The sequence below is a fragment of the Hypanus sabinus genome, chromosome 18 (genome assembly GCF_030144855.1).
Source record: "Hypanus sabinus isolate sHypSab1 chromosome 18, sHypSab1.hap1, whole genome shotgun sequence".
NCBI lineage: Eukaryota > Metazoa > Chordata > Chondrichthyes > Myliobatiformes > Dasyatidae > Hypanus > Hypanus sabinus.
Genome location: NC_082723.1, coordinates 54,894,459 through 54,920,921, shown reverse-complemented (window position 1 = coordinate 54,920,921; position 26,463 = coordinate 54,894,459). Strand labels below are relative to the sequence as shown.

Sequence of the window (26,463 nt, the reverse complement as noted above, 5' to 3'; positions counted from 1 at the left end):
TTGCCTTAATCTTCTGGTGGACTGAAGGTCTTTTCTCTTTTAAACAGTGGAGGTTAAGAGACACATAAAATAATAAAGGTATATAAAATTATGACCTATATAGGTAGGTTTGATAGCAGGCTTTTCCCCATATCAGAGATAGATAAAACTAGAGGATGTAGGTCCAGAGCAAAGGGGAAGAGATTCAGAGGGGGTGTGAAGGAGACCACCATCACTCAGAATGTGGTGAGTACCTTGAATGCCGTGCCTGAGCAAATGGTTGAGGCTGGGTCTCTGACAGCATCTAAGAGGTGTTTTGATGAACACTTGAATCACTTTGGCATAGAGGGCAATGGACCAAGAGCTGTGCTTTGGGGTTAATACAGAATAATCCTCTCTGATTGTCCTGGTTGAGCAAGGACTTCACAATCTTATGATCCCACTTCCAGTGTACCTTCTGCAACCTGGGTGCCTGTTCTTCTCCATTTTCAACCATTCTCTCTTTCCCAGATCAGATGCAAAGGGATCTCAACACTCATTCCATTTACAATGCAGCTCTCTGTTAGAAGATGGAGACTGGCATTAAGCATTATAAGCTATCTTTAAGCAATGCCAGTAAGTATCAATGTTGAGCAGATGTATGTAGCCAGTCTACTGCATTAGTCCTGACTGCATTGCACTGGTTTTGCTAATAATTAGCAACACACAATGCCATACTGCCTGTTTCAAATGATCACAAGGTAAATGGGCCTTGTGATCCTTGGATTTTTGTTTGGGGATTTTCAGTCCATCAACTTTCTATAGGCAGCATTATTATTTCAACTCTCGCCCTTATTTTAGAAATAGTGTTAATAAACATATTTTGATAATTGATTTGACTTAAGAAATCAAAATACTTCAATAGAATGTGAAGAACCCAAACACAAAATTCTCAATGTTACTTCTATGCTTTGTTTCAGCATGAAGCAGCCTTCACCCTCAACGCAGTAAGTGGTTTAGAAGCAGTTCATTCTGGACATGGCGATGTGGGTTTTTTTTTAGCTAATTTAGTTAAGTTTAATTTATTGTCATATACATAAGGGTGTGCTGAAATGCCTTGTGCACATGAAGCTCACAGAGTAAACAGGATACATAATAATAAATACAACATTAACGACAGTGACAAGTGCAAAACGGCAGAATGGTGCAAGCATGGCTGTGCAATCGGAATCAGTGCAAAATGAAATGCTATTGTGACAATGATGTAATAACCAAAAGAGTGAGAATTTAGGGAGTCTGAGAATTTTGGAGCACCATCAGAAAGGTGATGTGATAGAGATCAGGCCTGATTGGGAATAGCATGGTTTTGTGCATGGAAAGTTATGTCAGATTAACCTCTCAGAGTTTTTTGAAAGGGATAGATGAAAGTAGGGCAATGGATGTGGACGACAGTGTAAGGCTTATGACAAGGTCCCAAATGCAGGTTGAGATGGAAGGCTAAATTGCATGGGATTAGGGAGGAACTAACAAGGTGTATTCAGAATTTGTTAGATGCTAGGAAACAGTGATGATTGAAGGTTGATTTTTCATTTGGAGGCCTGTGACTAATGGAATGCCCCGCTGGGTCAGTGTTGTATCCTCTGTTAATTCATTTCTTATGTAAATGATTTGGATGTGATCATTATTTAGATGACACAGTAAGCAAGTTTACTGATGATTCAAAATTAAGGTGTCTTGTTCCAATGAAGCATACTGACCTTCAACAGTCAGGGCATCAATATTAGGAATAGGGCATTATATTGCAGTTATACAAGTCATTTGAGAGGCCACTCTTGGACTACTGTGTACAGTTTTGGTCACCCTTTTATAGGGAAGACATTGTCAAGTTTGGAGAGTGTGCAAGAAAGATATACAAGAATGCTGTCTTGGACAAGAGGGCCTGAGTTACAGGGAGAGACCACACTGGATCTTTATTTGTTAGAGCACAGGAAGATGGGGGATGACATCATAGAAATCTTATAAAATCATGAGGGGTATGGATAAAATCAACAGGCGTGAATGGTCTTATGTACCATGGCACCTGTTTCTAAGACTCAACCTGCAGATTCAGTTCAACCTTTGGTTGAGAGTCAGACCACTTGACCAGGACAGGACAAAGGCTCCAGCTCCCTTCAATGGTTGGTGTGCCACTGTTGTTACAGATAGGCCTTTAGCAGGGCTGTCGGGTTTCCTCCACTTCTGCTGGCAATGACACACCAGCTGCTCAGGAAAAGACTTCTCTTGTATGACAGATGTATCCACGTTTTGAAATGATAATTGCTTCAAGTGTAGCCTGATGGATGTTTTGAAAACTACTGCCAAATTTTCATCTAGGATAGTTACAATATAAGGTTAAAGTATCCCTAGGTGATTGTACAATATTTAATCTCATTTGCAACCACACTACAAATGAAGTCACAGTAAGTCTCCATATAGCACAACCTTGATGGTATTCAAACAGAGGGTTTGGAAAGAAAGTGGAAAACTGCAATAACATGCTCCCAGTGATCTGGCACGATTCGGAAATATATAGTGCTAGTTTCATGAGAATTATTTAGAAAAACATATCATTCTACAACGCACACTGGTATTCTTTGCATAAGCCTTTGCATAAACTGCTGTCTATCTTTTAAAATCCCTTATCCTTTAAAATAATGTTTTATATGACAATTATTTATTTCAAAGCTAAAGAATGTAACATGCAGGAAAAAATAAATCCAATGAATGATTACACTCAGCATTATAAATTTCAAAGTAAATTTATTATCCAATTACGTATGTGTCACTATATGCAACCCTGAGATTCATTTTCTTGCGGGCATAATCAAAAAATCAATAATAGAATAGTAACAATAATAGAATCATACCAACTTGGGCATTCAACCAGTGTGCAAAATGCAAAAAGCTGTTCAAATACAAATAGAAAGAAATAATAATAAATAAATAAACAATAGATATTGAGAACATGAGATGATGAGTCCTTGAAAGTGAGTCCATAAGTTGTGGGAACATTTCAGTGATTGAACAGGTAAAGTTGAACTAAGTTATCTCCTTTGGCTCATGACCTGATGGTTGAGAGGTAATATCTGTTCCTGAATCTGGTGGTGTGAATCCTGAGGCTTCTGTACCTTCTTCCTGATGGCAGCAGAGAGAAGAGCGCATGACCTGGGTGGTGATATATGTGACTTTTCTGCAACAACACTTTGTATAGATGTGCTCGGTGGTGGAGAGGGCTTTCCCAGTGATGGACTGGGTCAAAACCATTACTTTTTGTAAGATTTTCTGTTGAAGACCATTGGTGTTTCCTTACCAGGCTGTGGTGCAGCCAGTCAATATACTCTTCACTACTTGTATATAGAAGTTTCTCAGAGTTTTAGATATCATGCTGAATCTACACAGACTCCTAAGGAAGTAGAGATGCTGCTGTGCTTTCTTCATTATTGCCCTTATGTGTTGGGCCCAGAACATGTCCTCTGAAAAGTTAACAACGAGGAATTTAAAGTTGCTGACCCTTTCCACCTCTGATCATCTGATGAGGATTAGCTCATGGACCTCTGGTTTCCTCCTTCTGAAGTCAATAATCAGCTTCCTTGGTCTTGCTGACATTGAGTAAGAAGTTGTTGTTATGGCACCACTCAGCCAGATTTTCGATCTCTCTCCATGCTGTCATCAGTAAACTTGAATATGTCATCGGAGCTGTGCTTAGCCACATTGTGATAAGTGTAAAGCAAGTAGAACAGGGGGTTAAGCACACAACTTTGTGGTGCACCTGCGCTGATGGAAATTGTGGAGGAGATGTTGCCGAGGTTCCAATTGTACAAGTGTGTATTGAAGCCAAGGTCTTGAAGCTTATTGATTAATTTTGAGGGGATGATGGTATTGATTGCAAAACTGTAGTTGATGAAGAGCTGATGTAGTTGATATATGCATGCCAAGTGCCAAACCTTCATAGAGGATGTTACAGTTAATCATTTTGCGTAACACGAAATAAAATTCACTATTTGAGCTTATTTCCATAAAATTTTGCTATTTGCTCAATAATTGCAAATGTATGAATACTGGATCAATGAGAGTTTACTGTATTGAGAATAAAGGATCAATCATCACTATATCAAATGGTAGGAATGACTCAAAGGTCTAAATGGCCTACTGCGATTTATCTTTGTTTCTGTTCCACACTCAGCTAGTAGACACAGTCAGGTTTGTTTTCGGAATGCCTGAGGGTGACTGAGGATCAAACATCTTTATAATGGATGCTTCTCAACATGGCTGAGTTCAGTTTATGGTGATTGGGTAGATTAGCTTGTGATACAAGAGACTGCATATACTAGAATCTGGAGCAACAATCTTTATGATATCAGGTGACGATAATATAATTAATGGATCCATGTGCTGCTGAATAGCAACTGATCCTCTTCTTTAAACCAATAGTTCCAACTGAGTAGATAGGGATGTCAGCAAAACAATTAATTGTGAGCAGATCAGCAGCTTCAACATGCCTGAGATCTGGGAAGAAACAAATACAAATTGAAGAGACAAACATTGGTCAGTAATGCAGTGTGTTTTGAACACTTTCCAAATGTGAAAATATCATAGTGTTCAAATTATTTTTCTCTCATCTGTCTCAATTTCTAATCATACACATCAAGGTACTTACATGAAGCCATCATGATTTAATCAGGTCCAATATTTCTTCTATAGAAATTTCTAAAGCGACACCTTATGACCTGCATTCCAAAAGGAAACCCTTCTTACTCCTTTTCTGCCAGAACTGAGGAGCATCTGGAAAACTTGAATGTGGAACATATGCAGGTCAACTCATTGCAAAAAAAAAAGGCATTTTAAGAGCTTCTCTTGTCAATCTTAACATGCACCCGACCCATTCATTCATTTATTTATAGAGACTCATGCATCTTGTAACTTACACCCTCCAGGTGCATTGTACCCTGCTAAGACAACTACTCTTCCCATGACCACAAGAAAACAGCAGAGTCTTGGACACAGCTCAGCACATCACAGAAACCAGCCTTTTCCCCATGGTCTCTGTCTGCACTTCTCTGCCTCTGTAAATCAACCAACACAATCAAAGACCTCACACACTCTGGACATTCTCTTTTCTCTTCCCTCCTATCAGGCAAAAGATGCAAAAGCCTGAAAGCACATACCACCAGATTCAAGGACAGGTTATTTCCTGATGTTACAAGACTATCACGATAAGATGGACTCTTGACCTCACAGTCAATTTTGTTATGACCTTGCACCTTATTGTCTACCTTCACTGTACTTTTTCTGTAACTGTAACACTTCATTCTGCATTCTATTATCGTTTTACCTGGTAGTATCTCAGTTCAGTGTTGTAATGGAATGATTTAAATGGACGGTGTGCAAGACAAGTTTTTCACTGTACTGTATACATTTGTCAATTGTAATCTAATTTACTATTGGGAAAAAAGTAATTGGTTTTATCACTGTCATGAGATAAATTTCACTAGAGATTAGATATATGAGGGGACAGCTGATATGTTTACAATGATTGGGTAGACATTTATTTTGCTAAAAGAATTCTAAAAATTTAATTGCAAATGTTTGAAGTATTCAAGAGTGGGATCGATATATTTTTAAGTGTTCAAGAGAAAAGGCACAGAATAGGAAAATGAATGAGATAAAAATTACATTTAATTTAATGTAGGTTTGTGATACAGAATTAGTCATTCCTGCTCCCATATTCCTACATTTCCTAGTCATCATTTTATTGTATTTATGGTTGAAATTCACTGGTGAAAAGTACTTCTTTCAATTCTGGCTTGCCATAAAAAGCTAAAGTGGCATGCTGCTATGAAAGCCCTTTGTTGCCTTGGGATGAAAGCCAAAGGACTTTTAACTGTGCTCATTGCCACTGCAATACATACAGCATCAGGTTAAGAATTCCAATTTATAAGCATTCAGAAGTTCTTATTTATAGGCTTTTTGTAGAGTAATCTATTATAAAATTCCAGAATAACTCAAAGTCTATACAAAGTATGTGTATGTCACATACTACACTGAGATTAATTTTCTTGCAGGCTTTCACAGTACAATCAATTCAATGAAAAGCTGTACACAAACAAATACTGACAAGCAAAAGAAGACAAGCTACAAATACAAAATAACTAAATAATAATAACAAAGTAAATAATACTGAGAACATGGGTTGTAGAGTCCTTGAAAGTGAGTCCATAGACTGTGTTCAATGATCAGTTTAGTGTTAAGGTGAGTGAAGATGCCTGTGCTAATTCAGGAGTCTGATGGGTCCTTAGAATGCATTTAAATCAAAACAGTGATTCAGATTTTACTTTATTGAAGGGCTATGTTTGACCGTCAAGGTGAAAATTATTTATTTTAAGCCAAGAAATTCTGCAGATGTTGGAAATCCTTGCTTAATGGCAGCAAAGACAGAACCAATGTGATCTCTGCAGGCTGTTGTTATGGAGAATCATGGAGTAAAGAATTTATGTGCAAATCAGAATGAAAACTGTCCTAAGCGCTTTTAAATCTTCTTATTCCACTTCCCTGACTTCTACAGGTCACCTGATTAGGTGCCAGCACTACACACATCACCAAAAGAGACTCCAATTTCTTGGCATCTATCCTAAGGGTGCAACCTCCCATATCCTGTGAATGCTTTTAATAAAAATAAAAACAAATAAGTTTAAAAACATACAAAATTCAGATTTTATAAATGTAAGGACCATATTGAATAACAAGTGGAAGTATTATCTGCATCTGATGAGGAATATTAAGCAATACTTTTGAATAAGACTGGAAACTGAACTAACAAATGGATGAATATATTTATTGAAAAAATTAAAATAAATTTTTAAAAAATATTTTATTCTTGTACCAGGATTCGGAGAGAGTCTTCACCTTCATTCCATAGGCAAGTATCTTCCTTATTCCAAAACAAATATTGTTTCCAGAAAGAATGATTGTTCTGCCATTGGCACAGAGATCAGTTCTTATTTCTAAGCTCAAAATATGTAGAAACTGAAATTCTGAATAAAAACAGAAGTTCCTGAAACTTACAGCCAACAAAATACCATCTGTGAGAGACTGAAACAAAGTTAATGTCTCAGCATGATAAGCTTTTATTAAGGCCTTTCACTATCCTGAATTGCTTATTTTGTTTATCTCTGGAGATGCAGCCTCATCTTCTGAGTGTTTCTAGCACTTTCTTAATAATTATCATTTACAGACAATACTCATCTTTGTGAAAAAAAAAGAGTATAACCATCTTCCATTGACAGTCAGTGCTCTTATGGCTGCCTGTTGCTTCATGGCAGCGATACCAGAGTAAGTGTGACCCCTGCAGGCTGCAGCTGCAATGAAACATGTTGATGACATTTTACATATGTCAGAAAGAAAACCTAGCCCAAACACTTAAAACTGTTCTTTATGCCATTATCCTAAAATTTGCATGTCACCTGACAAGGTTAATGCACCAAGAAAGTCTCCAACTTCTTGACCTGTGTCTTGGAGGCATCAGGTGATAAATGCCAATTTTAACAGAAATCCCCATATCCTCAGAACAGTTGTAATAAAAATAAAGTCCAAGTAGACAGAAAGACAAAACTACAGATTTCTTTTACCTCAGCGCCATTTTTCAGTACTCAAGGTGAAGTATTATGTCACTGTTGCATTCTAAGCAATTTGCCTTTATTGTATTATCTGCATGTAATAAGGAATACAAAATAATGCCAAAGGATGATACTTCAAACTGAATGAATGATTAAATAAAGTTATTGCAAAATTGAAACATAAAATGTTTTTCATTCTTTTGACAGGACTCTGAGACAACCTCCACCTTTATTCGATAATAGGTAAGTATCTTGTTTAGGTTTTAAAGTCATTTATATTTAGAAAGAATAAACTTATGGTCACTTCTTGCCCATGAGCACAGAGGCTAGAAACTCTTCTAAACACTGAAATATGTACCGGTAGTTCCTGGAAATTTGAAATAAAATCTGCATTTCTGGAATAAATAAGACCATAAGATATAGGAGCATAATTAGGCCCTTTGACCGTAGAGTCTGCTCTGCCATTTCCCTTAACACCATTCTTCTGCCTTCTTCTCAATAGTCTTTCATGCCCTGATTAATCAAGAATCAATCAACCTCCACCTTAAATGCACTCAGTGTCCTGGCATCCACAGCTACCTGTGGCAATGAATTCCACAGATTTACCACCCTCTGACTAAAGAAATTCATCCTCATCTCTGTTCTAAATGGACATCACTCTGTTCTGAGGCTGTGCCCTCTGAATCTAGACTCCCCCACCAAAGGAAACATCCTCTTCACATTCACTCTATCTAGGCCTTTTAACATTCAGTGGTTTGAATGAGGTCCCCCCTCATTCTTCTAAATTCTAGAGAGTTCAGGCCCAGAGGCTTCAATCACTGTTCATATAATAACCCTTTAATTCCCAGAATCATTCTTGTGCATCTCCTCTGACAGCTCTCCAATGTCAACACATCCTTTCTTAAATAAGGGGCTCCAAGTGAGGCCTCATTGGTGCCTTATACAGATTCAGCATTATGTCCTTGCTTTTTTATTCAAGTCCTCTTGAAAGGAATGCTAACATTGCATTTGCCTTCCTCACCACCGATTTCAGCCTGCAAATTAACCTTTAGGGAATTCTGCATGAGGACTCACAAATCCCTTTGCACTTCAGATTTTTGAATTTTCCCTCATTTTGGAAATAATCTATGCTTTTCTTCATTCTACCAAAGTGCATGACAATACACTTCCTGAAACTGTATTCTATTTGCCACTTCTTTTACCTTTTGGAGAATCATCCATGCCTTTCTGCAACCTAACTGCTTCCTCAACAATGCCTGCACATGTTATCCACAAACTTGGCCACAAAACCATTGATTCTGTAATCCAAGTCATTGACATGCAAGGTGAAAAGCAGCAGTCTGAATGCCAATCCCTGTAAAGCAGCCATTCAGGAAAGACTCCCTTTATTCCCACCCTTTGTATCCTGCTAACCAGCCAATCCTCTATCCATGCTACTATATTTCCTGTAATACCCTGGGTTCTTACCTTGTTAAGCACTCTCATGTTTTGGCCTTCTGAAAATCCAAGTACACAATATCCACTGATTCTTCTTTGTCTATCCTGCTTGTTATTTCCTCAAAGAATTCCAACCGATTTGTCAGGCAAGATTTTCCCTTGAGGAATCCATGTTAACTTTGAAGTTTTTATCATCTGCCTCCAAGTACCCTGAAACTACATCCTTCACATCAATTCCAACATCTTCCCAACTACTGAGGTCAGGCTAAATGGCCTATAATTTTCTTTCCTTTGCCTTCCTTTCTTCTTGAAGAGTGGAGTGACATTGCAATTTCCAGTCCTCCAGAACCACACCAGAATCTATTGATTCTGGAAAGATCATTACTAATACCTCCACAATCTCTTCAGCTACCTCTTTCAGAACACTGGAGTGTAGTCCATCTGGTCCTTCAGACCTTTTAACCTTAACATCTTTCAATTTCCCATGTATGTTTTTCCTAGTAATAGCAACTGCACTCATTCTGCTCCCTGACACTCTGGAACTTGCTAGTGTCTTCCACAGTAAAGACTGATACAGTTAGTCCACCATTTCCTTGTCCTCCATTACTTTCTCTAGAATATCATTTTCGGTCCAAAATCTATTTTGCCTCTCTTTTACTTTTTATATATCTGAAAAAAACTATTTGTATAATTTTTTTTGTTATTGACTAGCTTATCTTCATATTTCACCTTTTCCCCCTTTATGGGTTTTTAGTTGCCTTATTTGTTTTTAAAAATAGTCAATCCTCTAACTTCCCATAAATTTTTGTTCTACTATGTGCCCTCTCTTTTGCTTTTATGTTAGCGTTGTTTTCCCTTGCCAGTCACAGTTGCTTCATCCTGCTTTTAATACATTCTGTGTAATGTATCTATCCTGCGCCTTCCGAATTTCTCCAGAAACTCCAGCCATTGTTGCTCTGCCGTCATCCCTGCTGGCGTTCCCTCTCATACCTCTAAAATTCCCTTTACTCCACTGTAGTACTGATACATTTGACATTAGCTACACCCTCTCAAATTGCAGGGTGAATTCCATCATATTATGATCACTGTAACCTCCATTACCTTAAGCTCCATAATTACACCCAGTTAATTACACAACACCCAATCCAAAAGTGCTGATTCCCACAGAAGAGTTCAACCATAAGCAGCCATCTCGGAGGCATTCCAAAAATTCTTTCTTGTGGTATCAGCATCAACTTGATTTTTTCAGTGTTTCTCCATACTGAAATTCCACAACTAACATAACATTGCTTTTTTGACATGTTTTTTTCTATCTCCCATTGTAATTTGAAAACCACAACCTGGCAACTTTTCAGAGGCCTGGAAATAACTTAAAAACAGCGCAATACACCCCATGCATTCAGGTGCATCCCATCCCTTTTCTACAGGTCATACCTACCCCAGACAAGATCCCACTAATCTAGAAATCTGAAACACTACCTCCTGTGCCAGTTCTCAGCCACAAATTCATATGCCAATTCATCCAAATCTTCTCACGGAAGATGAAATGTCTGCAAGCTAATGGCCAAGCTCAGTGAGCCCTGCAACATCGAATGCCTCAACATGAGCTACCAGTATTCACCACCAGTTAAATAGAGTTACTCAGAATTGAAAAAGAAACTACATTTGATTCTCTTACCAGGATCCTGAGAGGTTCTTCACCTTCATTCCATGATAAGTAAGTGACTTCCAATTTTATGAAATTTACAGAATGAAAACTATTCTACACAGTTTTATCTTTTTTTTGCAACCTTCCTTGCATTTCCCAGTCACCCGGTTAGATGTGAGCATTACACACGCATCTGCCTAATGCACAAGAAAGACTCCAATGTCTTGGCATCTGTATTATAGCATCGGGCAACAATTGCTACGGTTACCAGTATTCCCTAAATCCTGAGAATGTTTTAAAAAAAATAAACAACCAAGATGTTAGAACCCCCAAAAATGTGGATTTTCTGTATCAAGACTTTGTTCAATAACAAGTGAATTATCTACATGTGGTAACAAATATCAATTATCGCTGGAGCAATGCTACCTATGAATGGTACAACAGTTATTGAAAAATTGTGAAATACATTATATTTGATTCTTTCACCAGGATTCTGATAGATTCTTCACCTTCATTCCATGCTAAGTAAGTATCTTCCTTATTAAGTGAAATCATTTGCAAAATGAAAAGTATCCTAAAGATTTTTAACTGTTCTTTTTGCCAGTTTCCTAAGGTTTGTATATCACCTGTTTAGATACCGGCAGTACACACAGCAGTTGTTTAGTGCAGCATGAAAGAACTCAATTTCTTGTTGTGTCTTAGGGGCAACACGTGATAAGTGTCAATCTTACTAGAAATCCTCATATTTTGAGAATGTTTTTATTAAAAATAAAAACAAAGTTAGAACCCCAAACTCTTCACATTTGTATGTCAAGACTATGTTCAATTATATAATTGGCATGTGATAAGGAATATCAAGTAATGCTGGAGTAATGTTTCTGAATGACACTGGAATCTGAACCTGCAAACAGAGTTACTGAAAATCTGTAAAGAAAATATATTTGTTTCTTTTACCAGTAATCTGAGAAATTCTTCACCTTCATTCCATGATAAGTGAGTATCTTCTTATTCTGAGAAATGATTCTGGAATGTAAACCATTCTAAATAGTTTTAATGTTTTTTTGCCACTTTCCTAATTTCTGCAAGTCACCTGATTAGGTGCCATCACCACACACATCAACCTGTTTAGTGCAGCAAGAAAGACCCCAATTTCTTGGCATCTCCCATAGGGGCAATAAGTAGCAGTCTTACCAGAAGTCCCCATATCCTGAGAATGTTTTTAATAAAAGTAAAACAAAAGTGTTAAAAACATGAAAAATACATATTTTGAATGTCAGGACTATATTAAATAACAAGTGAATATTATGTGTGTCTGAATCAGAATCAGGTTTATTATCACTGGCATCTGACATGAAATTTGTTAACTTAGTAGCAGCAGTTAAATGCAATACATAATATAGAAGAGAAAAAAATAATAATAATAATAATAAATAAAATTACTACTAATAATAAATAAATTACAGTATGCATATATTAAATGGATTAAAAATCGTGCAAAAAACAAATGCTGTATATTAAAAAAAGTGAAGTAGTGTCCAAGCATTCAGTGTCCATTTAGGAATCGGATGGCAGAGGGGAAAGAAGCTGTTCCTGAACGGCTGAGTGTGTGCCTTAAGGCTTCTGTACCTTCTACCTCATGGTAACAGTGAGAAAATGACATGCCCTGGCTGCTGGAGGTCCTTAATAATGGACACTGCCTTTCTGAGACACCGCTCCCTGAAGATGTCCTGGGTACTTTGTAAGCTACTACCCAAGATGGAGCGGACTAGATTTACAGTGCTCTACAGCTTCTTTCAGTCCTGTGCAGTAGCCCCCACCCCCCATACCAGACAGTGATCAGCCTGTCAGAATGCTCTCCGCAGTACGTCTTTAGAAGTTTTTGAGTGTATTTGTTGACATGCCAAATCCCTTCAAACTCTTAATGAAGTATAGCTGTGTCTTGCCTTCTTTATAACTGCATCAATATGTTGGGACCAGGTTAGGTCCTCAGAGATCTTAACACCCAGAAACTTGAAACTGCTCACTCTCTCCACTTCTGATCCCTTTATGAGGATTGGTGTGTGTTCCTTTGTCTTACCCTTCCTGAAGTCCACAATCAGCTCTTTCGTCTTACTGACATTGAGTGCAAGGTTGTTGCTGTGACACCACTACACTAGTTGGCATATCTCATTCCTGTACACCCTCTTGTCACCACCTGAGATTCTATCAACAACAGTTGTATCATCAGCAAATTTATAGATGATATTTGACCTATGCCTAGCCACACAGTTATGTGTATACAGAGAATAGAGCAGTGGGCTAAGCACACACCCCTGAGATGCACCAGTGTTGATCATCAGCGAGGAGGATGTGTTATCACCAATCCACACCAATTGTGGTCTTCTGGTTAGTAAGTTGAGGATCCAATTGCAGAGGAAGGTACAGAGGCCCAGGTTCTGCAACTTCTCAATCAGGATTGTGGGAATGGTGGTATTAAATGCTGAGCTATAGTTGATGAACAGGATCCTGACGTAGATGTTTGTGTTGTCCAGGTGGTCTAAAGCTATGTAGAGAGCCATTGAAATCGTGTCTGCCATTGATCTATTGTGGTGATAGGCAAATTGCAATGGGTCCAGGTCCTTGCTGAGACAGGAGTTCAGTGTAGACATGACCAACCTTTTAAAGCATTTCATCACTGTAGATGTGAGTGCTACCAGGCCATAGTCGTTAAGGCAGCTCACATTATTGTTCTTAGGCACTGGTATAATTATTGCTGTTTTGAAGCAAGTGGAAACTTCTACCCGAGGCAGTGAGAGGTTGAAAATGTCCTTGAATTCTCCCGCTAATTGGTTAGCACAGGTTTTCAGGGCCTTTCCAGCTACTCCATCTGGACCTTCTGCCTAGCGAGGGTTCACTCTCTTTAAAGACAGCCTAACATCGGCCTCTGAGACAGAGATCACAGGGTCATCAGGGCAGCAGAAACCTTCACAGCTGTAGTTACATTCTCTATTTCAAAGCAGGCACAGAAGGCATTGAGTTCATCTGGTAGCAAAGCATCGCTGCCATTCAAATTACTGGGTTTCACTTTGTACAAAGTAATATCTTGCAAACCCTGCCAGAGTTGTCATGCATCCAATGTCGCCTCCAACCCCATTCAAAATTGTCGCTTTGCTCTTGAAATAGCCCTCCGCAAATCATACCTGGTTCTCTGGTACAAGCCTGGGTCGCCAGACTTGATTGCCACAGACCTAGTCTTCAGCAGACTACGTACCTCCTGTTTTATCCACGGTTTTTGGTTTGGGAATGTTTGATAAGTCTTTGTAGGCACGCATTCATCCACACAGGTTTTAATGAAGTCAGTAACAACTGCAGCATACTCATCCAGGTTTGAAGATGAATCCTGGAATACAGTCCAGTCCACCGATTCAAAGCAGTCCTGTAGGCATTCCTGTGCTTTCCTTGTCTATATCTTCTTGGTCCTCACTACTGGTGCTGCAGTCTTTAGTCTCTGCATATACTCAGGGAGTTAGAAATACAGCCAAGTGATCAGACTTCCCAAAGTGAGGATGTGGAATAGCACGGTAGGCATTCTTGATGCTGGTGTAATAGTGGTTTAGTGTGTTGTTTCCTCTGGTATTGCAAGTGATCTGTTGATGGTAATTGCTTAGTGATTTTTTTCATACTGGCCTGGTTAAAATCCCCCAAAACGATGATGAAGGTGTTAGAGTGCACTGTTTCATGCACGTTGATCTCATTGCTCAGATCATCTAAAGCCTGATTGACATTGGCCTAAAGTGGAATGTATGCTGTTACCAAAGTGATCCTGGAAATCTCCCGTGGCAGGTAAAACGCATGGCACGATATTCCAGGTCTGGTGAGCAAAATTGGGACAGCACTGGTATACTTGTGCACCAAGAAGAGTTGATCATGAGGCATACTCCTCCACCTCTGCTTTTGAGAGACTATAGGTCTATCCTGACTGTGTATAGTAAACCCTTTGATCGAAATCGTTGCATCCAGTAAGAAGGGGTTAACCAGGATTCTGTGAAACAAAGGACACACACGGTCCTAACGTCCCTCTGATTCAGCACCCTAGCTCTGAGATTGTGGATTTCATTCACCAGAGACTACATGTTCACCGGCAAGGTAGTCGGTATTGGGAATTTAAAACCCCGTTTCCTTAAACGCACTTGTATCCCTAACCTACAGCCACATTTCCTGCATGGAATCGACTAGGAATCTATCCACAATTGGCATGGGTTCTGATGCACCATCAATAACTCTCTGAGACGTAAGGCAAGATATCGGCTTTTATTGACTGGAAGAAAGAACAAGCAGTAGTTGACCACCATACTACATCCTGGAGACTGAGGGCAGGGCTCAGGCCTCAATCACCTTTATACTGGGGTCTGTGGGAAGAGCCACGGTCAGTGGGAGGAACCACAGGAGCAGTCAGCGAGGGGGTGTGTCCAAATAGGTATATGTAGTTCACCACATTCACCACCCCCCTTTGTTTTAAAAGAGGGTCCCCATGGGGCGAAGTTTCTTACAAGTATATTTACAGGTTAAGTCTATCAGGTGGTCGAATCTGTCGCTGCGATCTACGTAGCACCGGCTGTGATTGCACAGGTGCCGGTGGTGATTGCACCGGAATCGGTGGTTGTGCTGGTTCCGGCCTAACTGGAGGTGTCAGCCCACTAGGCGTCAGTGATCCCTCATGCGTGTGCGAGATGCCCGGTATAGGAGTGTCGTGAGGAGTCTGTGTAGGGCTCGGTGTGCGCGGTGTCACCTCAGGTACAGGGTTCATAGTTACCGTGGAGTGTTCGGGGTAGTGGTCCGCTGTCCTCCCGCCCATCAGGTAAGACCACATAGGCATACTGGGGGTTCGCATGTAGAAGGTGAACCCTCTCGACCAGCAGGGAGTATTTGTTGCTCCTCACATGTTTCCAGAGCAGCACTGGCCCTGGGGATGTCAGCCAAGCTGGTAGGGTGGTCCCAGTAGCAGACTTCCTGGGAAAAGAGAATAGGCGCTCGTGAGGGGTGGCATTGGTGGACATACATTACAGGGAGTGGATAGAGTGCAGTGCCTCGGGGAGGACCTCCTGCCATTGCGAGACCGGCAACCCTTTTGACTTAAGGGCTAAAAGTGTGGCCTTCCACACTGTGGCATTCTCCCTCTCCACCTGTCCATTTCCCTGGGGATTATAGCTCGTGGTTCGACTAGTGGCAATGCCCCTAGCCAGCAGGTACTGGCGCAGCTCGTCACTCATAAAGGAAGAACCTCTATCACTGTGGATATAGCAGGGATATTCGAACAGAGTGAAGAGCTGGCGCAGGGCTTTTATGACAGACGTGGCAGTGGTGTCGGGGCAGGGAATGGCAAAGGAGAACCGTGAATACTCGTCAATAATGTTGAGAAAGTAGAAATTGCGGTCGGTGGAGGGAAGGGGGCCCTTAAAGTCAACACTCAGTCGCTCAAAGGGGCGGGTAGCCTTGATAAGTTGCGCCTTTTCAGGATGGTAGAAGTGCGGTTTGCACTCAGCGCAGACTTGGCAGTCCCTGGTCATTGTCCTGATGTCCTCAAGGGAGTACGGCAGGTTCCGGGCTTTCACGAAATGGTAAAATTGGGTGACCCCCGGGTGGCAAAGATGTGTATGGAGGGCGTATAGCTGATCGAGCTGTGCGCTGGCACACGCTCCCCGGGATAGGGCATCAGGGGGCTCATTGAGCCTTCCAGGCCGGTACAGGATATCATAGTTGTAGGTGGAGAGTTCTATCCTCCACCGCAAAATTTTATCATTTTTGATTTTGCCCCGCTGTTGGTTGCTGAACATGAACGCAACTGAGCGCTGGTCGGTCAGCAAGATGAACCTTTTGCCGGTGAGATAGTGCCTCCAGTGCCTAATAGCTTTCACTATGGCCTGGGCTTCTTTCTCCACCACGGAGTGCCGAATTTCAGGGCCTTGAAGGGTACGAAAAAAGAATGCTACTGGCCTGCCTGCCTGATTGAGGGTAGCAGCCAGCGTGAAATCGGAGGCCTCACTCTCTACTTGGAAGGGAATGGTCTCGTCCACCGCATGCATCGTTGCTTTGGCAATGTCCCCTTTAATGCAGCTGAAGGCCGCGCGGGCCTCGGCAGAGAGGGAAAAAGTGGTAGACTTGACCAGGGGTTGGGCCTTGTCTGCGTAATGGGGGACCCATTGGGCATAATAGGAAAAGCCCAGGCACCATCTGAGGACTTTGAGGGTGGTGGCAAGAGGGAGTTCTAACAGGGGGCGCATACGGTCGGGATCAGGGCCAATGACCCCGCGGTGGAGAAAGAAGCCCAGGCCATGGTGAAAGCTATTAGGCACTGTAGGCATTTTCTCGTCTTTATACCGGGGTCTGTGGGAGGAGCCTTGGTCAGTAGGAGGAGCAACAGGAGCAGTCAGCGGTGGGGCGTGTCCAGACAAGTATATGTAGTTCACCACAGGTTCCATCAATGTTAAGCAGTGATAGTTTGTTTAAACACATTAAGACATCTTTAAGACTTTGGAAGTCTTGACCTTGAAAGCAGTTGTCCTTTTTACTGTATCAGACTGAAACAAGAATATTTAATTGTATCCATTGAGAGTTCTGCTGCCACATGAATCGCCTCGAGGCACCCCGGAAGTCAAATACTTTAATTCCCAGAATCATTCTCATGAACCTCCTCTGAACCCTCTCCAAATCAGCACATCCTTTACTATATATGGGGCTCTAAGTAAGGCCTCACAGGTGCCTTATACATACTCAGTATTGCGTCCTAGCTTTTATATTCAAGTCCTCTTGAAAGGAATCTTAACTTTGTATTTGCCTTCCTCACCACCAGTTCAAGCTGCAAATTAACCTTTAGGGAATTCTGCACAAGGACTCCCAAATCTCTTTGCACCTCAGATTTTTAAATTTTCTCCCCATTAGAAAATATTCTGTGCTTTTATTCCTTCTACCAAAGTGCATGACAATACACTTCCTGACATTGTACTCCATTTTCTACTTGTTTGCCTATACTCTTAATCTGTCCAAGTCCTTCCGCAACCTACCTGTTCCCTCAATAATACCTGCCCTCCACCTATCTTCATTCTGTCTGCAAACTCGGCCACAAAGCCATCAATTCCGTAATTTGAATCATTGACATACAATGTAAAAAGTCACGATCCTAATGCCAAACACTGTGGAACACCTCTCATCATCAGCAGCCAATCAGAAAGTGCTCCCCCTATTCCCACCCTTTGCCTCCTACCAATTAGCTACGCCTCTATCCATGCTACTATCTTTCCTGTAATACCCTGGGTTCTTGCCTTGTTAAACAGCCTCATGTGCAACATTTTGTGTAAGGCCTTCTGGAAATCCACAACCTCCACTGATTCTCCTTTTTTCTGCTTGCTGCTTCTTCAAAGAATTCCAACAAATTTGTCAGGAAAGGTTTTTCCTTGAGGAAACCATGCTGACTTTGGCCTAGTTTCTCATCTGCCTCCATCCTTAACAATCAGCTACAACATCTTTCCAACCATTGAGATCGGGCTAACTGGCCTATAATTTTGCTTCTGGTTCCATTTGAAGAGTGGACTAACATTTGCAATTTTCCAGTCCTCTGGAACCATGCCAGAATCTATTAATTCTTGAAAGATCTTTACTAATGCTTCCACAATCTCCTCAGCTACCTCTTTCAGCACTTTGTAGTGTAGTCCATCTGGTCCAGGTGACTTTATCTACCTTCACACCATTCGGTTTCCCAAGCACCTTCTCCCTAGTAATAGAAACTGCACTCACTTCGGCTCCCTGAACACTTTTGAACTATACTGCTAGTGTCTTCGACAGTGAAGACTGAATCAAAATACTTATTCAGTTCATACACCATTTCCTTGTTCCCCATTACTATCTCTTGAGTGTCATTTTCCAGTGGTCCAATACCTACTCTTGCCTCTCTTTTATTCTTTATAGATCTGTAAATACTATAGATATAATTTTTGAAATTATTGGCTAGCTTACCTTCATATTTCACCTTTTCCCCCCTTTATGGGTTTTTTAGTTGCCTTGTTTGTTTTTAAATATAGTCAATCCTCTAACTTCCCATGAATTTTTGTTCTACTATGTGCCCTCTCTTTTGCTTTTATGCTAGCGTTGCTTTCCCTTGCCAGTCACAGTTGCTTCATCCTGCTTTTTGAATACTTCCTCTTCTTTGGAATGTATCTATCCTGCACCTTCCGAATTTCTTCAGAAACTCCAGCCATTGCTGCTCTGCCATCATCCCTGCTGGCATCCCCTACCAATCAACTTTGTCTAGCTCCTCTCTTGTACCTCTGAAATTCCTTCTACTCCACTGTAATATTGATATATTTGTCGTTAGCTACTCCCTCTCAAATTGCAGGGTGAATTCCATCATACTATATCACTGTCACTTCCATTATTTTAAGCTTCATAATTATATCCACTTCATTACACAACACTCAATCCAGAAATGCAGATCCTCTGGTAAGTTCAACCATTAGCTGCCCCAAAAAGCCATCTCTGAGGTGTTCCAAATATTCTCTCTCATGGCATCTGCTTCAAATTGATTTTCTCAATATATCTTCATATTAAAACCACCATGACTAACATTATATTGCCGTTTTGACATGCTTTGTCTATCCTCCATTGTAATTTGTAAACCACATCCTGACTACTTTTCAGATGTCTATATATAACTCACATCAGGGTCTTCTTACCCATCCAATTTCTTAACTCTACCCCCAAGGATTCTACTTCTGATCCTCTGTCAGCTTTTTCTAAATTTTGTTTAATTTTTTTACCAGCAAAGTGCTTCTCCTGCTCTGCCTGGCCTCCTGTCTTTTTGATAGATTGTGTATCCTTGGATATTAAGCTCTTAACTACAGTCATCTTTCAGCCATGGCTCCATGATACCCACATCATACCTGCCTAACTCTAACTGCGCCAAATCATCTACCTTATTTTGTGTACTGCATGCATTCAAATATAAGACATTCAGTCCTGTCACCCTTTTCATTTTTGTCCACGTTACATTGTAGCCTATCCCACTGAGTGCAATTTTGCCGTATTAACTCCCTGTCCTTCCTGAGCATCTCAGTATACATTGCCTCTGCTTATAAACCAACATTCCTATAATCAGCCCCATCACTCCAGTTCCAATCCTCCTGACAAATTAGTTTCAACCCTCCCCAACACCTCTAGGAAGCCTGCCTGTAAATATATTAGACCCACTTGGGATCAGGTGCAGCCCATCCCTTTTCTACAGATCATACCTACATCAGAAATGATTCCACTGGAGATTATAAAATTAGAAAAAGAATCTCAAAGAAATATGACAGAAGAAAAACGAAGACAACTTATTAATAAGAAGTTAAAATATAATACACTCCAGACATATCGAACAGAAAAAGCAATTATGAGAACTAAACAGAGATATTATGAATTAGGTGAAAGATCACATAAAGTTCTTGCATGGCAGTTAAAAACAGACCAGATTTCTAAAACAATAAATGCAATTCGAACAAAAGTGAATGAAATTACTTATAAACCTCTAGAAATTAATGAGGCTTTTAAGAATTTTTATTCTGAGTTGTATAAATCAGAATCAAAGAATGACGATGTTAAGATAGAAGAATTTTTATCACAAATAACTCTTCCAAAATTAAATACAGAAGAACAGAAGGGATTAGGTATGTCTTTTACAGTGAAAGAAGTTGAAGAAGCTTTGGGATCACTTCAAAGTAATAAATCTCCAGGAGAAGATGGTTTTCCACCTGAATTTTATAAAAAGTTTAAAGATTTATTAATTCCTCCTTTTATGGAATTAATGTATCAGGCGGAAAGAACGCATAAACTTCCAGAATCTTTTTCAACAGCTATTTTAATAGTATTGCCAAAAAAAGATAGAGACCTTTTAAAACCAGCATCATATAGACCTATTTCTTTATTAAACACTGATTATAAAATAATAGCAAAAATCTTATCTAATAGATTATCTAAATGCTTACCAAAATTAGTGCATATGGATCAAACAGGATTTATCAAAAATAGACAATCGGCAGATAATGTAACTCGGTTATTTAGTATAATCCATTTAGCACAAAAGAGGGAGGAAATGAGTGTGGCGGTTGCTTTAGATGCAGAGAAAGCATTTGATAGATTGGAATGGGATTTTTTATTTAAGGTATTGGAAAAATATGGACTAGGAACATCATTTATAAAATGGATTAAAACCTTAAATACTAATCCCAAAGCTAAAGTAGTGACAAATGGTCAAATTTCAACATCATTTCAGTTAACAAGATCAACTCGGCAAGGTTGCCCACTATCACCTGCTTTGTTTGTGTTGGCAATAGAACCATTAGCTGAATTAATTAGAATGGACCCAGATATTAAGGGTTTCAGAGTTAATCAGGAAGAATACAAGATTAACTTATTTGCTGATGATGTTCTAATTTATTTAACAGATCCATTACATTCACTACGCAAATTATCTTATAGACTAGAAGAATATGGGAAAATATCGGGTTATAAAATAAATTGGGATAAAAGTGAAATTTTGCCTCTTACTAAAGGAGATTATAATCAATGTCGATTAATAACTCAATTTAGATGGCCAGTAAATGGTATAAAATATTTAGGTATAAGAGTTGATAATGATATAAAAAACTTATACAAATTAAATTACTTACCACTTTTGAAAAAAATTCAGGAAGATCTTGAAAAATGGATGGCACTACCAATAACATTAGTAGGTAGAGTAAATACTATAAAAATGAATATATTCCCTAGAGTACAATATTTATTTCAATCATTACCAATACAATTACCCCAGAAGTTTTTTCAAGAGTTAAATAAATATTTGAGGAAATTCCTCTGGAAAGGTAAGATGTCCAGAATATCATTGGAAAAATTGACATGGAAATTTGATCTAGGAGGATTACAACTTCCAAATTTTAAGAATTATTATAAAGCAAATCAACTTAGATTTATTGCATCTTTTTTCGAGAAAGATAAACCGGCATGGATTAGAATAGAATTAGATAAAATAGGAGAAAATGTACCAGAAGATTTTATATACAAATGGGAATCTAAATGGATACGGGAAAAGAAAGAATCTCCTATATTAAAACATTTGATTGATTTATGGAATAAGATAAATGTTGATGATGAGATAAAAAAATCTTTATTAGCAAAGAGATCTTTAATTCAAAATAGACTTATTCCTTTTACAATGGACAATCAACTTTTATATAATTGGATTCAAAATGGGATTAGATATATAGGGAATTGTTTTGAAGGAGGTATATTAATGTCATTTGAACAATTAAAGAATAAATATAAAATATCAAACAACACTTTATTTTGTTACTTTCAATTAAGGGCTTATTTAAGAGAAAAATTAGGTCAAACAATGTTATTGCCGAAATCTAATGAAATAGAAATTTTAATTCAAAAAGGAAATATCAAAAAATTTGTATCTTGCATGTATAATTTGATTCAAAGACAGGTAATTAAGCAAGGAGTCCATAAGTCAAGACAAAAATGGGAAAGTGATTTGAATATTAAAATTGAAGAAACAAATTGGTCAAGACTATGCCTTGACAGTATGACAAATACAATAAATGTTCGGTTAAGATTAGTGCAGTATAATTTTCTACATCAATTATATATTACACCACAAAAAATAAAAAAATTTAATCCAAATTTATCGGATCAGTGTTTCCGATGTAACCAGGAAACTGGTACTTTTTTACATTCGACATGGTCTTGCTCTAAAATTCAACCTTTTTGGACAAATTTAAGACTTTTACTGGAACAAATTACAGGAACACAATTTCCTCATAATCCAATATTATTTTTACTAGGTGATATTGAAGGGATAAAACCGAAACTCAAACTAAATAAGTATCAGAAAGAATTTATAAAAATTGCACTGGCAGTAGCCAAAAAAGCTATTGCAGTTACTTGGAAATCGGATTCACATTTAAGTATAGATTCTTGGAAGAAAGAAATCTATGGTTGTATTCCATTAGAAAAAATTACTTATAATTTAAGAGATAAATATGAAACATTTTTGAAAATTTGGAGCCCTTATTTACAAAAGATAGGATTAAATATATAGATGCTTTTAAGATGAAACAATTGGTTATTAGGGGAAAGAAATAAATATACATATTAAAATTATTATGAACTCCATGGAGCATGTGGAGATCTTCCAACCACCAGGCATTCTTTCTTTCTTTCTTTCTTTCTTTCTTTCTTTTTTTTCTAAGGGGCAGTTAGGGGGGAGGGGTTAAGGGGAGGGGGTATGGGTTATATACATTGTTTTTTTCATACTTTGTAATCATTTAAAAATGCAATAAAAAATTATTTTAAAAAAAAAAGAAATGATTCCACTAATCCAGGAATCTGAAATGCTGCTCCCGTGCAGATTCTCAGCCACCTATTCATCTGCCAAGTCAACCAAATCTTCTTACAGAAAATAAAATGTACACAAACTAATTGCCAAGTTCAGCGAGCATCACAACATCAAACGCCTCAACTTGATCTGCATTTGATTCTCTTACCAGGATCCTGAGAGATTCTTCACCTTCATTCCCTAATAAGTATCTTCTAATTTTGTGAAATTTACAGAATGAAAACTATTTTAAATAGTTTTTTACTTGCACTTCCATTCACCTGGTTAGGTGTGAGCATTGCACACACACCTGCTTAACGCACCAAGAAAGACTCCAATCTCTTGGCATTGGGCAACAATTGCCGAGGTTCCCAGTATTCCCCAAATCCTGAAAATGCTTTTAGGAAAAATAAAAACCAAGATGTTAGGAACTCTGAAAATATGGATTTCATATGTCAGGAAGTGAAAGTAATATCTGCATGTGATAACAAAAATTAGTTATCACTAGAGCAATGCTTCTGAATGAGGCTGGGTGCTGAATCTACAAATGGTACAACAGGAATTGAACAATTGTGAAATAAATGATATTTGATTCCTCTACCAGGATTCTGAGAGGTTCTTCACCTTCATTCCATGATAAGTAAGTATCTTCTTATTTTGTGAAATAATCTTTGAATGTAAACCATTCTAAATAGTTTTAACTTTGTTTGCCACCTTCCTAACTTATTCAGGTCAACTGATTAGGTGTCATCACCACTCACAGCACCCTGTTTAGTGTACTAGAAAAGACCCAAATTTCTTGGCATCTCCCTTAGGGGCAATGGGTGATAAGTGGCAGGTTTACCTGAAATCCAATATCTTGGGAATGCTTTTAATAAAAATAAAAACCAAGAAGTTAAGAACATAAAAAAACTGATTTTTTAAATGTCAGGACTATGTTCAATAACAACTGAATATTATCTGCATCTGATAAAGAATACCAAGAAATGCTTCTGAATGAGACTGGAAACTGAATGAACAAATGGTTAAATATATTTATTGAAGAAATGAAAATAAAAAAGTATTTTAATTCCTTTACCAGGGTTCTGAGAGAATCTGCACCTTCATTCCACGGGTGAGTATCTTCCTTGTTCCTAGACAGATATCATTTCCAGAAGGAATGATTGTTCTGCCATGGGCACAGAGATTAGAAGATCTTATTTCCAGACTCAAAATATGTAGAAACTGAAATTCTGAACTAGAAAGAGAAGTTCCTGAAACTTGCAGCTTACAAAATACCATCTGTTGAAAGAAAATACAATTGAAATCTCCATATCCTGAAAATACCTGTAATAAAAAGAAAGAAATAAGAAGGCCAAAGGACAAAACTGTGGATTTATTTTATCTCAGTGCAGTTTTTCAATACTCAAGGTGAAAGTATTATGTCACTGTTGCATACTAAGCAATTTGCCTTTATTATATTATGTGTATGTAATAAAGAATACCAGATAATGCCAATTTATGGGATTTTAAACTGAATAATTGAATAAAATTATTGCATAATTGAAATATGTAGTAAATTTAATTCTTTTGACAGGATTTTGAGAGAGTCTCCACCTTCATTCAATGATAAGTAAGTATCTTCCTTACTTTGTAAAACTATTTGTTTCCAGAAAGAATAAACTTCTGGTCACTTGCTGCCCATGAGCACAGGGAGTGGAAACTCTTTCAAATACTAAAATCTGTAATTGATGGAAATCTGAAATTAAACCTGCATTTCTGGAATAAATAAGACTAAGATGTAGGAGGAGAGTTAGGCCATTTGGCTCGTCGAGTCTGTCCGCCGTTTCATCACCTTGTCTAAGGGTTTCTAAAAATCCAGGTAGACAACAACACTGCCTCTGCTTGTAAACCAACATTCCTATAATCAGCCCCTTCACTCTGCTTCCCATCCCCTTGCCAAATTAGTTTAAACCCTCCTCAACACCCCTAGTAAATCTGCCTGTAGTGATAATGGTCCCTCTTGGGTTCAGGTGTGGCCGATCCCTTTTCTACATGTTATACCTACCCCAGAACATCAAACACCTAACATGAACTACCAATATTCACCACCAGTTAAATAGAGTTATTCAAAATTGAATAACAAACTGTATTTGATTCTCTTACCAGGATTCTGAGAGGTTCTTCACCTTCATTCCATGATAAGTAAGTAACTTCTAATCTTGGGAAATTTACAGAATGAAAACTATCATTCTAACATAACCAGTATTCCCCATATCCTGAAAATGTTTTAATAAAAATAAAAACCAAGACGTTAGAAACCCCAGAGACTATGGATTTCCTGTATCAGGACTTTGTTCAATAACAAGTGTAAGGATTATCTGCATGTGGTAACACATATCAATTATTGCTGGAGCACTGCTTCAAGTGAGACTGGAATCTGAACCTACAAATGGTACAACTGCCATTGAAAAATTGTGAAATAATTTATATTTGATTCTTCTGCCAGGATTCTGACAGATGCTTCACCTACATTCCATGATAAGTAAGTACCTTCCTTATTAAGTGAAATCATTTGCAAAATGAAAAGTATCCTAAAGATTTTTAACTGTTCTTTTTGCCAGTCTCCTAAGGTTTGTATGTCACCTGTTTAGATGCCAGCACTACACACAGAAGCTGTTTAGTGGAACAAAAGCGAACTCAATTTCTTGGCTTCTGTATTAGAGGCAACAGTTGTTAAGTGTCATTCTTACTAGAAATCCTCGTATTTTGAGAATACTTTTTGTTATGTACCCATGGGTATCTTGTACCTGTCACGTGACCATGATGTAATTGAAGCTATGCTGGAGATGAGGTAATGGTCTTGTGGTGGGGGAGTGATGTCATTTTCCTGCCAGTAAGAGGTCATGTGATAGTTTTTTCCAACTGGGTATAAAAGGAGAACCCCACCCTGTGATGTGGGCAGTCCATGGTTGAATTTGGTAGTGACTCCATGCTGCTGCATATTCCGAAGTTATGACACAGTTTCATTTAAAAGTGGAGTTTTACTTTCTGCCTTAAGTCAAAGGTTATTGCCGACAGTTTTGCCATAATACTGCCAGTCCAGTCATTGGAGAGTGAAGATTTGAAGTTCGGGAAGTTAATGATCGAGGAAAGTTGATTTCTACGATAAAGCAGGTTCGACCTTGTTTGATTCTCATTTGTAAGGAATTCATCAGCTATGCCCATGATAACTCCTGTTCTGCCAGAAGAATAGAGGGTTGGGTAAAGTTTCGCCAAAGAAAGGTCGGTGCCTTTAAGCCGTTTCATTTTCTTCATCGTGAATCCTTTGATCAAAGCATACTTCGTCTGGGAACAGCAGTAACACGACGTGAAAGAGAATTTAAATTGTTTCAAGAAGT

The 26,463-nt window shown here is 38.6% G+C and overlaps 1 protein-coding gene across 9 annotated transcripts in view; it reads left to right on the top strand.

The window, feature by feature from the left end:
* The window catches only part of LOC132407606 (uncharacterized), a 38,726-nt gene that overhangs the window by 5,807 nt on the left and 6,456 nt on the right, over nt 1–26,463 (top strand). For 4 of the 9 annotated variants that reach the window (XM_059994365.1, XM_059994362.1, XM_059994359.1 and 1 more), the window contains exons 2-12: nt 939–965; nt 6,881–6,913; nt 7,818–7,853; nt 10,729–10,764; nt 11,185–11,220; nt 11,653–11,688; nt 23,688–23,723; nt 24,165–24,197; nt 24,660–24,695; nt 25,232–25,267; nt 25,572–25,607. In XM_059994365.1, the coding sequence (XP_059850348.1) occupies nt 940–965; nt 6,881–6,913; nt 7,818–7,853; nt 10,729–10,764; nt 11,185–11,220; nt 11,653–11,688; nt 23,688–23,723; nt 24,165–24,197; nt 24,660–24,695; nt 25,232–25,267; nt 25,572–25,607 (380 nt within the window). In that variant the 5' untranslated portion in view covers nt 939. The remainder of the gene's footprint in view (nt 1–938; nt 966–6,880; nt 6,914–7,817; nt 7,854–10,728; nt 10,765–11,184; nt 11,221–11,652; nt 11,689–23,687; nt 23,724–24,164; nt 24,198–24,659; nt 24,696–25,231; nt 25,268–25,571; nt 25,608–26,463) is intronic. The other 5 variants (XM_059994361.1, XM_059994363.1, XM_059994364.1 and 2 more) reach the window with 5 other exon arrangements.